The 12,169-nt window shown below is 33.8% G+C and overlaps 2 protein-coding genes across 3 annotated transcripts; one reads left to right on the top strand and one right to left on the bottom strand.

Moving 5' to 3' along the window:
- The first annotated feature begins 1,909 nt into the window (after positions 1-1,909).
- On the top strand, positions 1,910-8,319 carry LOC111293705 (casein kinase 1-like protein HD16). 2 transcript variants are annotated; one of them, XM_022886586.2, is made up of 17 exons: positions 1,910-2,302; positions 3,058-3,518; positions 3,946-4,071; positions 4,160-4,233; positions 4,344-4,413; positions 4,495-4,550; positions 4,654-4,725; positions 4,824-4,918; positions 5,139-5,205; positions 5,286-5,415; positions 5,503-5,721; positions 5,811-5,941; positions 6,465-6,639; positions 6,738-6,828; positions 7,318-7,475; positions 7,581-7,769; positions 7,946-8,319. In XM_022886586.2, exons 2-17 carry the CDS (start codon positions 3,111-3,113, stop codon positions 8,003-8,005), a joined length of 2,121 nt encoding a protein of 706 aa, XP_022742321.1. In that variant the 5' UTR covers positions 1,910-2,302; positions 3,058-3,110; the 3' UTR covers positions 8,006-8,319. The 2 variants fall into 2 exon arrangements, with proteins under 2 accessions (XP_022742321.1, XP_022742320.1); XM_022886585.2 differs by having other exon boundaries at positions 3,055-3,518.
- A 630-nt stretch (positions 8,320-8,949) lies between these two features.
- Positions 8,950-11,811, bottom strand: LOC111293706 (glutamate dehydrogenase 1-like). The gene is made up of 9 exons (XM_089743067.1): positions 11,382-11,811; positions 11,134-11,247; positions 10,773-10,994; positions 10,593-10,667; positions 10,376-10,492; positions 10,059-10,309; positions 9,902-9,977; positions 9,733-9,819; positions 8,950-9,478 (listed from the first exon to the last, which is right to left on the bottom strand). Exons 2-9 carry the CDS (start codon positions 11,161-11,163, stop codon positions 9,293-9,295), a joined length of 1,044 nt encoding a protein of 347 aa, XP_089599193.1. The 5' UTR covers positions 11,164-11,247; positions 11,382-11,811; the 3' UTR covers positions 8,950-9,292.
- Positions 11,812-12,169: the final 358 nt, after the last annotated feature.

The following is a 12,169-nucleotide window of genomic DNA, read 5'->3' as shown; positions in this document are numbered from 1 at the left end:
TTATGTTGAATTTTTTTAATAATGTAATTTTTAATAGTAATTATAGTATTTGACAATAAATGTAATGGAAAAAATTTTTCTTTTAAAAATATTGATCAAACTTTTATAAGTTCTATATAGTATATTAATTATTGTTTGTAGATTTGATAATCTAAAATATAACATAAACACAATACGAAAATAAGATACGAAAGTAATATAACTTAAAATTATAATGATAATTATATATGAATTTAATAAAATAAAAAAAAATATTTTATATTTTTGTATCGACATAAATTATAATACGAAATTTTTGTATAAAATATTATATAAATACATAAATTTTAATATTTTATATGATATAAATATACAAATAATCAGACATAATTATTTGTCTAAAATGAGAATTTTCAAATTTAAATTAAAATCCAAAGCAAGAGCTTGTTAGTACTTTAGGTATTCAATGTAGTAATATTGTTAGAGCATGAATTTCCATAAAAAATTATGTCACGTAGCTTTAAAGAATATATGAATATATACAATAACTAGTACAAATACAGGTGAAGATTTAAAAACAAAAATATTTAATTCATCTTTCATCATGAAAGCTACTTGTGCTTTTATTTTATTCATGATAAAGGGATAAAATTGAAAATTGAAAAAAAAAAATTATTCCTTCCATTTGATATCTTCTATTCTACCATAGTATGTAATAAATGTTGGTTTTATAAATATATATTTTTTAATTTTTAATTTATCTTTTAACTCTTAATATTTCTTTATTTATTTAATTCACATAAAAAATATACAACATATTTAAAATTTTTCGAAATTCATAATTTTTAGTAATTAATACTAATTTTGAAAATATTAAATGTGAAAAATAACTAATAATATTTTTTAATTTTTAATATTTATTTATTTTACATAAAAATATATTATACATTTAATTTTTTTCGAATTCATATTAATTTTGAAAATATTAAATGTGAAAAAGTAACTAATGTGGTTTTGAGCAATGGCCATTGCTAAAGTTGTATAGTAAATGAAGTAGAATATTTGGAATTTAATGAGTAATAAATAATTATTACTTATCAATATGGAAAACATGATTAAAAAAAAAAAAAACAAAAGGAATAATTGATGGTGAAAGGAAATTACTTTTTTTTCTTAAAAAAAATTACAAATGTTATGTTTTTATTATAAACTTTCAATTATGTCTATATTTGTATATTATTACAATATATTTGATGGAAATATTAAATATATATATGCTGATATTCTTTATTTGATATGATTTTCTTGTAAATAATTATAAAATTTTATTTTTATATGTAATTTATAGCAATTTCAACTATTTTTATAATAAAAGGTAAAATATATTGATATTATCAATTTATTAAAATTATTGCTGTCAAATGGCAACTCAAGAAGAAAAAAAAAATTGAAAGGTAGCCAGACCTACCCCAAACAAGAGGAAAGTCTTATGTAATTTGAATCATCCATAATGGCATTTTGGTCAATCCAAAAATTCATATGCCAAATCCCATGCTCCATACATTTAAATAAATTAATATTTTAATATTATAAAATTGACATAAACAAATATAGCAAAAAAATAACTCATAATTATAAAAAAATTCAAATATTTAATGAAAATTTTCTATTTTTTATCCATTAATGCATATATTCAAATAGAAGATATAAAAAATTTGATTTAACACTTATAAATATTACATGTATTTAAAAAAAAATATATTTTAAAAACTTTCATATTTTCTTCTTTCCCGTAAAATATAAAAATATATTATTTATTAAAAAAAATAAAATTTGTTACTGACCTTTTAAAAAATCATTTTTTATTTTTATTTGTAGATAATTTTTAAGAGACATCAGTATATATTGATAAACCAACATCAACACCAACAAAGAACACCACTATCACCACCATTAACATTTTTCCACACAAATATTTTTTGTGTTGTTTTTTTTTTTAATTTTTGCTTTTTGTTTGACACATAAAATACCCCTCTCCAAATCACCACCTACAAGAATTTCTTTTTGTCTATCTTCTCTTGCATTTTTCAATAAAAATCACTCTTTTTTTTTTTTGTTTGTCTCTGCTTATTACCCTAATTTTTGGCCTACTTTCTATCTTCATTTCATCCCCCAATAATCCAAAGAACAAGACTGTCGCTTTTTCCTCAAAGTTTGGATTTTTATTTCTGGGTTTTTAATTTTAGCCCCAAAAATGCATTTTTTGAACATTTCATTAAGGATCTGAGCTTGACCCATCAAGTTTTTAGAGGATAATTGATCTGTGAGTTCTTTTTTTAAGATATTTTTAGCTTGTTTGATGATCAGTTTTGCTTTTGATTGTTTTTTTTATGAAAAGTTGAATGATCGGATTGAAAATTGTTTGGTTACTGAGAATCTGGTTTAAACTGATTATAAAAAGGAAAGTTTCATGTAAGGTTTTGAATTTTTTTATTATTAAATCATTTTTGGGGTGATGAAATATGAGTATTGTTGATTGATGTTTGTTGTTTTGTTTGATCGATTTAATGAGCTCAAAGATTGTTGTTTTTTTATTGTAAGTTATTGATGTTTATTTTGTTTGATACTGAAATGACTGATTCCGATGATCTTTGAAGTTTTGAATCTTTTGATCAAATAGGGGATGAACTTGCTTAGATTTTTTTTGTGTTTTTAGCTACATTTGCTTTATAGCTACTTGATTCTGGAACATATAGATTTCTTTTTGAAGGGTATTTGCTAAAATAGGCTCTTTTGTTTATCCTCTTTGAGATAGCTATTTAATGGATTATCATAGGAAGAATTGTTTATTTCATCATTTTGATAATTTACTCGCTGATTGTGTCGTTATTGTTTATAATCTGATATCTGGAAATGTCATGATAGACTAAGCTAATGTAAATCTTGGTTATTTGTGTAAGGGTATGTTAAAAACGTTAAATATGAAGTTATTGATTATATTAGCTTTCCATAGGTGTGGTGTTTTGCTTATGACATGTTTATCAGTATCTATATTGGTTACTTTTTTGGTTACAGAAGATCTGGAAGGGTGGTGATGAAATTAAGTGGAATGTGAATTGCATGGGTTGAAGATGCCAGAATTGCGAAGTGGAGCCCGGAGATCGAAACGCCTTGATGATCTTCAGCCTACTCCTCAACCAGTTGATCAAGCAGAGAATTGGGTACTGCCTCCTCAGAACAGAACTAGGAGGAGAGTTGGTGGAAGAGGAAGGGGGAATGCTGCAGGAGTAGCCAAAGGGCCCTCACCGGGTGTACCCACAAGGCCAACTGCTGCTGGTAGAGGCCGGGGCATTAGGTTGATAGATTTAGACCCTGAGCCTTGTCACGTTCTTCCTGAGGCTGCACCTTTGGCTCCCGCTGAACCTGCTTTCAACCGAGTTGAGGTAGTGGCAGATAAAGATATTGCGATGGAGGGTGGGAGTGCTGACAAAATAGTGGGAGTTGAAGAAGAAGCTAGCACAACTCCGGTTCCTGAAAGGGTAGCTCCATATTGCTTAATATATCTTTCCTTTTGTTGAATATATTTTATCTGCTACTTAAATCTTCCGTCTTATGTTGCTTATCCTGAGACACATCACTTTTGGCAAGAAAACTGGCTGAATGCAACTTTTTTTTCAGTGTGCTTTCTTTCAACTAAGAGCAAACTACTATATTACTACTACAATTTCAAAAGATTTCTTTATTTCAGCATTTCAAATCTGCTTGAAACTATTTGGATAATCATTTCTAATTTGATTTTGCAAAAGAGTGAGGAGTGTTTTAGCATCAACTTGTGGGTGTTTCAACATATGTTCAGTCACCTGTCTTTTAATCCTCAGTTTCTTGCAAACTCAAGCATTCCTAGTTATTTAGCTGTTCACCTCAATGAAGCTCTTGACTGAATGCCATTTTTGTTACTCGTTGCAGGTACAAGTGGGTAATTCTCCTGCATATAAGATAGAAAGGAAATTAGGTAAGGGTGGTTTTGGCCAAGTTTATGTTGGTCGAAGGGTAAGTGGTGGTAGTGATAGAATTGGACCAGATGCAATTGAGGTATGTCTGAGAAACTCATGCCCGTGTTTAAGGATTTTCCAGGGCAAACCACATGGCATGTAATGTTATGAGATTTTTTTCATCACAGGTAGCTTTGAAGCTTGAGCACCGAAACAGTAAAGGTTGCAATTATGGTCCTCCTTATGAGTGGCAAGTGTACAAGTATGGCACTTTTAATCATAAAATTTTATGTCAAACTTGTGTTTCTATATATATTCCAGCAGTGTCTAAATTCTCGCTTTTTCTTTTTAATCTCTTAACAAAATGAAAAGTACCCTAACTGGGTGCTATGGGATTCCTGGGGTGCACTATAAGGGTCGCCAGGGAGACTTCTACATTCTGGTGAGTTTTGAATTTGAGCTTCTTAGTGTCTGAACTCACAAATTACTTAATGTATCTTAAGAACATTAATGAATTTTTCAGGTAATGGATATGCTTGGTCCTAGTCTATGGGATGTTTGGAATACTCTAGGACAATCGTAAGAAATAGAATCTTCCTCTTTTCTCTGTCATACCGACCCAGGCATGTCTACATATATCTACCATACACTTTCATCTTTGTAACATTTTGTACCATGACAGGATGTCACCAAATATGGCTGCTTGTGTTGCTGTGGAGGCAATATCAATTCTTGAAAAGCTTCATTTAAAGGGGTAGGTCATATTGTAACATTCTGCACTTGATTAAATTCACCCTCCTGTTTTGCATAGTTTCAACTGATTATCATTGTTTATTGTCTGCTTGAAAAAAGGTTTGTGCATGGAGATGTGAAGCCTGAGAATTTTTTACTAGGTCAACCTGGATCAGCCGATGAGAAGAAGCTATATCTTATTGATCTTGGTTTAGGTATGTTCTCTTCAGTCCTTTCTTAACTGTTAACTGTATGTTCTTTCTGAAGTGTCAAGCATGAGCACATTATGGTTAACTGTTAAGTGTTTTCTTCCTCTTCAATGGAAGATTTCTCTATGATATTCTAATTTTTTGTCATATCTTTTAACTGAGATGGAATAGATGCTATTCACAAGTTGGTATTAATTATTGTCTGCCTCCCATGTTCTTGGATCAGCTTCTAGATGGAAAGATGCACACTCTGGTCAACACGTTGATTATGATCAGAGGCCTGATGTGTTCAGGTATGTAGACCCTTTTTTAAAGATGTCACCAATTACTACTTATGTGTGGTGTTAATAGCTTGGGATATTTCTTCTATCAGGGGAACAATTAGGTATGCTAGTGTACATGCACATTTAGGTCGGACTGGAAGTCGTAGGGATGACCTTGAGTCGTTGGCATACACATTGATATTTCTAATAAGAGGACGGTTACCATGGCAGGGTTATCAGGTTTGTGTTGTTGTTTTGATTAAAGATTTACGTAATCTGTGATTTACTTCCTCTTAACTATTTGACTTTTTGTCTGGAACTTCACAGGGGGATAACAAGAGTTTTATGGTTTGCAAGAAAAAGATGGCCACTTCTCCAGAATTGATGTGTTGCTTTTGTCCTGCCCCATTTAAGCAGTTCCTTGAAGCTGTTACAAATATGAAGTTTGATGAGGAGCCCAATTATGCCAAGCTCATATCCTTGTTTGAAAGCCTAATTGAACCATGCACGCCATTGAGACCAATTAGAATTGATGGAGCTCTTAAGGTGGTTGTCATGTCTTTTCTCCCAATTAAATTGGATTAGATAGGATGTTTAATTAAACAACCTTTCTCTGTTTCGTTTTGTATAAATAGGTTGGGCAAAAGCGTGGAAGATTAGTCATTAATTTGGAAGAAGATGAGCAGCCTAAGAAAAAAATACGACTAGGTACTCCTGCTACTCAGTGGATTTCTGTTTACAATGCACGTCGTCCTATGAAGCAGAGGTAAGGTTGCATTTTCTTGTTAAATATAATATTTATTTCTAATTCTGCTTGTTATCTTGATTCCTTGAACTGCTCAAACATTTTGTTACATGTCCAGTCCGTGATGTTTTTTGTAAGTTTGAGTGGTATGAATGATCAATATTTGCTATAAGTTACTCTGGCAGGGAGTTAATCTCATCACTTCTGCATGTTTTCATCGTTACTGTAATATTATAGCATATTTGGGGAATACTTTCATTATTGATGTCTCCTATGTGATGATGAAGTATATATAGTGACTGGCAAAAATTAGAAGTAAATGACAAAAGACCTTTATGCTCATAGTGACTGGTTGTTCATTGCTGAATGTGGCCCATTAAAATTAGATTGCCACTCTTTGATGTTTGTCTTGCCGTGCATACCTAGTGTAAAATACGAGATATTTAGCCGTGAGTTTTGAATTTTGTTTTGCCTAGAGTTTGTACATCTCAGGTAGTTCTCAAACGGTGTTCATCCTACCTGTAACTTTTTATCAATCTTGTAGATATCACTACAATGTAGCAGATTCAAGGTTGCGTCAGCATGTAGAGAAGGGTAATGAAGATGGGTTGTTTATTAGCTGTGTAGCTTCAGCAGCTAATCTCTGGGCCCTGATCATGGATGCGGGAACCGGTTTCTCTTCCCAGGTTTACGAATTGTCAACGGTCTTTCTGCACAAGGTTATTATTCTAAAACACTAATTCCTGTCGTTTTTTCTGCTTGGTGTACATGCATTTTTTACTTACTCCTTACTTTAATATCAATTGGATTTCATCAGGATTGGATTATGGAGCAGTGGGAAAAGAACTACTATATTAGTTCAATAGCTGGAGCAAATAATGGGAGTTCCTTGGTTGTTATGTCAAAAGGTTGGTAAATTAGGTACTAAATATATTTCCTTTTTGATGACTTTGAAATTAAATAAAATTACTTTTTGAGTAGTGTCATTGAGTTTGCTGAGACCACCAGCACTCATGCATGATTAAATTCATATATTACAATTTAGCCTGGAGGTTCAACACACTTCCAATTTATGTGCATCTTCCTGGACCTGCTGCCATGTACATTTAGAGCTTCATGAGATTAATGATATACTTATTAATGGGCAAATATGAATAGGTTGACATGTCTGCCTAGAGCTTGTATCCTTGATATGTGAAAAAACTTTTGAATTAAGGCTTTTTTCTGTAACCTTTAGCAAGAAAGTATACCCAACGACAAGCTTGCTGGTTGCAAGTGGAGATTGGCTAAAGCAATGTGTTCTGAGCATGCCTGAGATTCTTATATATCTACAGCACATAAATTATATTGACCACCCTGATTACTAAGCTGTTATCAAAATTCTGTGACTTTCGTAGGAACTCCTTACACCCAGCAGTCGTACAAGGTGAGTGAATCTTTTCCTTTCAAGTGGATAAATAAGAAGTGGAAAGAAGGCTTTCATGTAACATCAATGACAACTGCTGGGAGTCGCTGGGGTGTGGTAATGTCAAGGAACTCTGGATTCTCTGATCAGGTATTCCTTTCTTTTGATCTTGACATACATCTTCGGTTTTCCACTACCTTCCATTTCCAAAGTAGCTGATTATACTTCCTTTTATATTTATTTCAATGATTCAAGGTTGTGGAGCTTGACTTTCTGTATCCAAGCGAAGGAATACATCGGCGATGGGAAAGTGGTTATAGAATAACATCTATGGCTGCAACCGGAGATCAAGCTGCCTTCATTCTGAGCATTCCAAGACGAAAAATGATGGATGAAACTCAGGAAACTCTGCGTACATCTGCCTTTCCAAGCACCCATGTAAAGGTGGGCATATCCCTAGATTTGCCCCTTGCTATGTTTTAACACCTGTGGCAATGCAGGTTAACTTCTTTAAGCATTAAAAATGAGTGCTAAGTGTTGCCTATTCTCTTTTATTATATCTGCTCTACCCCTTGTTTTGAGGAGTTTTTATCTCATGTGATGATTGTTTACTGTTGCAGGAAAAATGGGCCAAAAATCTCTACATTGCATCAATTTGTTATGGGCGGACAGTCTGCTAATTCTGGAGTGTACATTGTGACATAATCCTTAAAGAAAACAATACGAAGTTCAAATTTTGAAAGCAGTTGAGGTATTTTTGGCCTTGAGTTGAGAATGGGTGGGGGTTAATTCTGCTATGATGTAAAAAGGGGGAAAGAAAGGGAAAAAAAAAAGGGAGAAAATTAATAGAATTTTGAGAGTTGGATTAAAATGCCCTGAGCCAATCCTAGATAGTATGGCCAGCTGTTTGTTAAAACATACATTTCATGGTAACCTATCATGTGCTTTGAATTATCATAAATGGCTGCAAGTAAATTGCAGTGTTTTTCTTTAAGTGGGAAATCATTCACTTTCTCTCCCTCCTCCCCATATCATCCAGTTGATTGAAAGATGAAGAAGTTTTGACTCAGTTAACAATTTTATGTAATGAAACTATGTATTCCATTGACTTCAGGTTCAGCCTTTTGGTCACCATTTGTTCAATATTTTCCTGGAATTTTCCTGATGGTAAGGAAATTGCTTGATGGCAACATATCTTCTGAAACCAATTCAAGCAATGAATATGAAATTTTAGCTGATGTTTGTAGCCATGTCAGCAATCAAAAACAAAAGATAAAACTCTGACCATTTCAGGTTTTTTGTACCCGAAGTTGACATGTCGGGAGGAAGAAGAGGCTTGCTTGCCAAGAATCAGACAATCCTATGATGTTATGAACTGATAATGACTATTGGGTACTTTATGGTTAGTCTGATGATTCCCAACTTTTCCGTGATCTCTCAATGGTTATAAATTACTAGCTACCATCGTCAAGCGACTCCCCTAGTCAAGAACATGCAACTTCTCTTTGCTTTCCCAACAATATTTTACGTAATAAAAAAAATTCACTCTTTTTAAGTTAAAAGGACCGTTAAAAAAAGTTACACGTAGTGAGATGTGAATCTAGATTTGTTGGAGATGTCACGGGGATACAACTTTGAAAAACTTCAATTGTGACTGTTGTGTTCAAAGGTGTAATATGTGGATTGGGCCGGTATCAATTTTGAATATGATCCATGCTATATTGTACAGTGTTTAACGACTCAAATTTTGAGTAAATACTTTTTTACTTTCCCAGTACATGCTCGATGATGGACCGAAAGAATAGCATACTAAAGCATGATAAGAACCTCACATTTTGAGTAAGTACTGTTACTTTCCCAGAACTGTTTGAGAATCACCTCACATGAATGAGGTTTTACCACAACAGTGGACAAGAATCAGGGGCTTCATAATAGCCTCCATCTTTATTCAAACCAGCATAGCACTCTTATGCTTCCCAACCTCTAAGAACAGTAGCCCGCGCAACACGGTTAACCCCAAGAGTAAAGGCTCCCATACGGAGGTCACAGTTGTGCGTTTTACACATCTCTTTCACGTCTTTGAATCCTTTGGTCATGTATGTCTTTAGCTCATTGTTCACCTTCTCCTCATCCCACATGAAGCCTTGAATGTTCTGCAATGGAAAATGACCAATTAGCATTACTCTCTGGTGCTTGGTACATATAAATGTAAAGAAATCTGCTAGCTTCAGACAACAAATCTTTGTCTGTCCGAAACAAATTCTTGGGCATGTCAAAAAAAAGAATCGCTTAAGGATGATAATGGAAATGAGAATTCTGAAATATGAAAACTATAAATGACAAACTGGGATCATTTTCGATGGAGATTTAGCCTGTAATATAAGAAGAAGAGGTTCAAATATGATACCTGCACCCACTCGAAGTAACTAACAGTTACTCCTCCTGAGTTGGCGTATATGTCTGGAAGGATAACCACCCCTTTCTTTGACAAGATCTGCAGGCAAAGAAGAGAGAAATGAAATTGTTGCTCATTTTTTTTAGTTAATTGTAGTTGCAAGCTACAGACAAGCACTAACCTCATCAGCCTCTGGATCAGTCGGATGGTTAGCAGCTTCAATGATAAACTTGGCTTTAATCTCATTTGCGTTTTCCCTTCATTAAGATCAAAGGAGAATATTTAGTTTTAATCAGCAGCAATGAAACAGAAAAAATTCTTGTTGCAGAAAAAGAAACCTGTTGATGACTCCGCCAAGTGCCGCTGGGATGAGTATGTCACAGTCTTCAACCAGAATTGACTTGGAATCTATAGAATCCCCTCCTTGGAATCCTTTGACACCCTTGTTTTCTTTGACATGCTTGAGTAGGCTGGGAATATCAATTCCTTTTCTGTTCTTTATGGCTTCTGTGATATCACTTACAGCAACAATCTTCCCACCCTTTTCATGGATGAGTTTAGCAGCCCAAGAACCAACATTTCCAAAGCCCTGAAATGGAATTATCTTAAGAGTATGTGTCTCAAAATTTAATTTTTTTTAGCAACAAAGGTGCACCTGTATTACAAATTTTTGTCCAGAGATGGTCTTGCCATGGTCATTAAGAAGGGCCTCAGTTGCAAAGAGCACCCCTCTGCCAGTAGCGGCATCTCTGCCAAGTGATCCTCCAAGATCCTAAAGGAAAAAGGGTAATAATAATCCGTGTTAATAGCCTCAATTTGCAGAAATACAATGTAAAGTGGAATGCTCTCTCTCTTTGGATATATATACTTACGGTTGGTTTTCCAGTCACTACAGCAGGTGAATAGCCATGGAATTTGGAGTACTCATCTAGTATCCATGCCATTGTCTGTTTAACCAACAGAAAATACCATCTATAAGCACCAGCAGGAAAGGAAAACTACAGAAGTGAAAGGAAAATTGGTAGAACTAGGATATTTGCGGCAAATTGTGCCTGTGGACCAGTTCCCATGTCAGGTGCTGGAACATCTGTGTGAATTCCAATCAGGTCATGTATCTTCTGGGTGAAACGTCGAGTAAGCCGTTCTAGTTCAGATATGCTTAAATCTCCTGGATTACATCCTATCCCCCCTTTAGCACCACCATATGGGATATTGGCAACTGCAGTCTTGCATGTCATTAGTTGTGCTAAAGCATTCACTTCATCAGGGTCAACCTAGATTATTCAAAGCGTCATCAGAACCCAAAGAAGTTAGTAATAAGATAGAATCTTAATTCAGTGATTTCTAGTAGGATATTAACTTTCTACTGTTGAACAAATTTCAGAAGATTTCAAACAGCAGGATGTAAACAACCTCAGGGTGATATCTGATTCCTCTTTTCATGGGGCCTCTTGCATTGTCATGCTGAACCCTGAACCCAACGAAAGAAGCCAAACTGCCATCATCTTTATGTATGGTGCATTCAACCTGCAAGATATGTTAGAATAGAGTGAATCTACCATAGACCAGCATAACATTATCTCTAAGTCCTCTTGACATGTCTGAACATTAATCACAAGAAAATGAGAGAAAAATGGAGAAAATAGAGAAATTTTAATCACCTTAATTTCCCTGAAAGGAATGAGCAAACTCTTTTCAAGCTTTAGAGTCCAAACCAAGAATCCGGGCTGCCAGCTTGAAGTTTCTGTTGGTTGCCACTAATGCATTCATTGTTGTTCTTAGCAGTTTAACACATTAAAGAGAAAAAGAGTGAAACAAGAGACTCAGAAGTCAGAAGATTAAGATTTCTTTCTTAAATGGTTGAATCAATTTAAACCATTTGGCCTAGAATTCTCCCTTTTGGGGCAAGAAAAAGAAAAAGAAAAGGCACCCAATCTTGGTAATTTCAGCTTCATATGGACTATCATTTCATGAATAATGAACATTTATAATTCATTAAATCATAAAAAGAGAAACAAACATACTATATTGAAGTAGGGATGTGGAATGATAGGATAGCTGGAAATCTTATCTGTATTTGAGTACTGATTCATAGTACAATCATGTGATTCATGTAGGAAAATTGGTAGGAACTGAAGCGATAAGCTCAAGAGGAAAATATCAATGTCAAAAGTATCTTAAAAATATCCTAGGCACTAGCCCCAGCCATTGTTGTAGCTCCATTGGTATTTATGGTAAAGTACCCCACAGAGACAAAACAATGAAATTACCAAAAAAAAAACAAAAAAAGAAGGGGGAAAAATTAAAACTTCATTTTCTAAGGGCAGCATCAGAAATTAAAATGTCTATTTCAGAAAATAAGATACAATAAAGAGAAGATTAAAAAACAAACAATGGTCAGAAGCTGTCACAGCTCTTACTTGAGTTACTGAAATTCAGTACTACTTGA

The sequence above is a fragment of the Durio zibethinus genome, chromosome 14 (assembly GCF_047325235.1).
Source record: "Durio zibethinus cultivar Kanyao isolate XHJ-2024 chromosome 14, ASM4732523v1, whole genome shotgun sequence".
Taxonomy (NCBI): domain Eukaryota; kingdom Viridiplantae; phylum Streptophyta; class Magnoliopsida; order Malvales; family Malvaceae; genus Durio; species Durio zibethinus.
This window is presented reverse-complemented; position numbering and strand designations above follow the sequence as displayed.

What these genes read in the sequence shown, in the direction of transcription:
- LOC111293705 (XM_022886586.2), top strand. Translation starts at nt 3,111, where the DNA reads ATGCCAGAATTGCGAAGTGGAGCCCGGAGATCGAAACGCCTTGATGAT. An exon ending in GAATTGATGGAGCTCTTAAG is followed by an intron (nt 5,722 to 5,810) that starts GTGGTTGTCATG and finishes TTGTATAAATAG; the next exon opens with GTTGGGCAAAAGCGTGGAAG. An exon ending in ACTCTGGATTCTCTGATCAG is followed by an intron (nt 7,476 to 7,580) that starts GTATTCCTTTCT and finishes CAATGATTCAAG; the next exon opens with GTTGTGGAGCTTGACTTTCT.
- LOC111293706 (XM_089743067.1), bottom strand. Translation starts at nt 11,163, where the DNA reads ATGAAAAGAGGAATCAGATATCACCCTGAG. An exon ending in GAATCAGATATCACCCTGAG is followed by an intron (nt 10,995 to 11,133) that starts GTTGTTTACATC and finishes TGAATAATCTAG; the next exon opens with GTTGACCCTGATGAAGTGAA. An exon ending in GACAAAAATTTGTAATACAG is followed by an intron (nt 10,310 to 10,375) that starts GTGCACCTTTGT and finishes ATTCCATTTCAG; the next exon opens with GGCTTTGGAAATGTTGGTTC.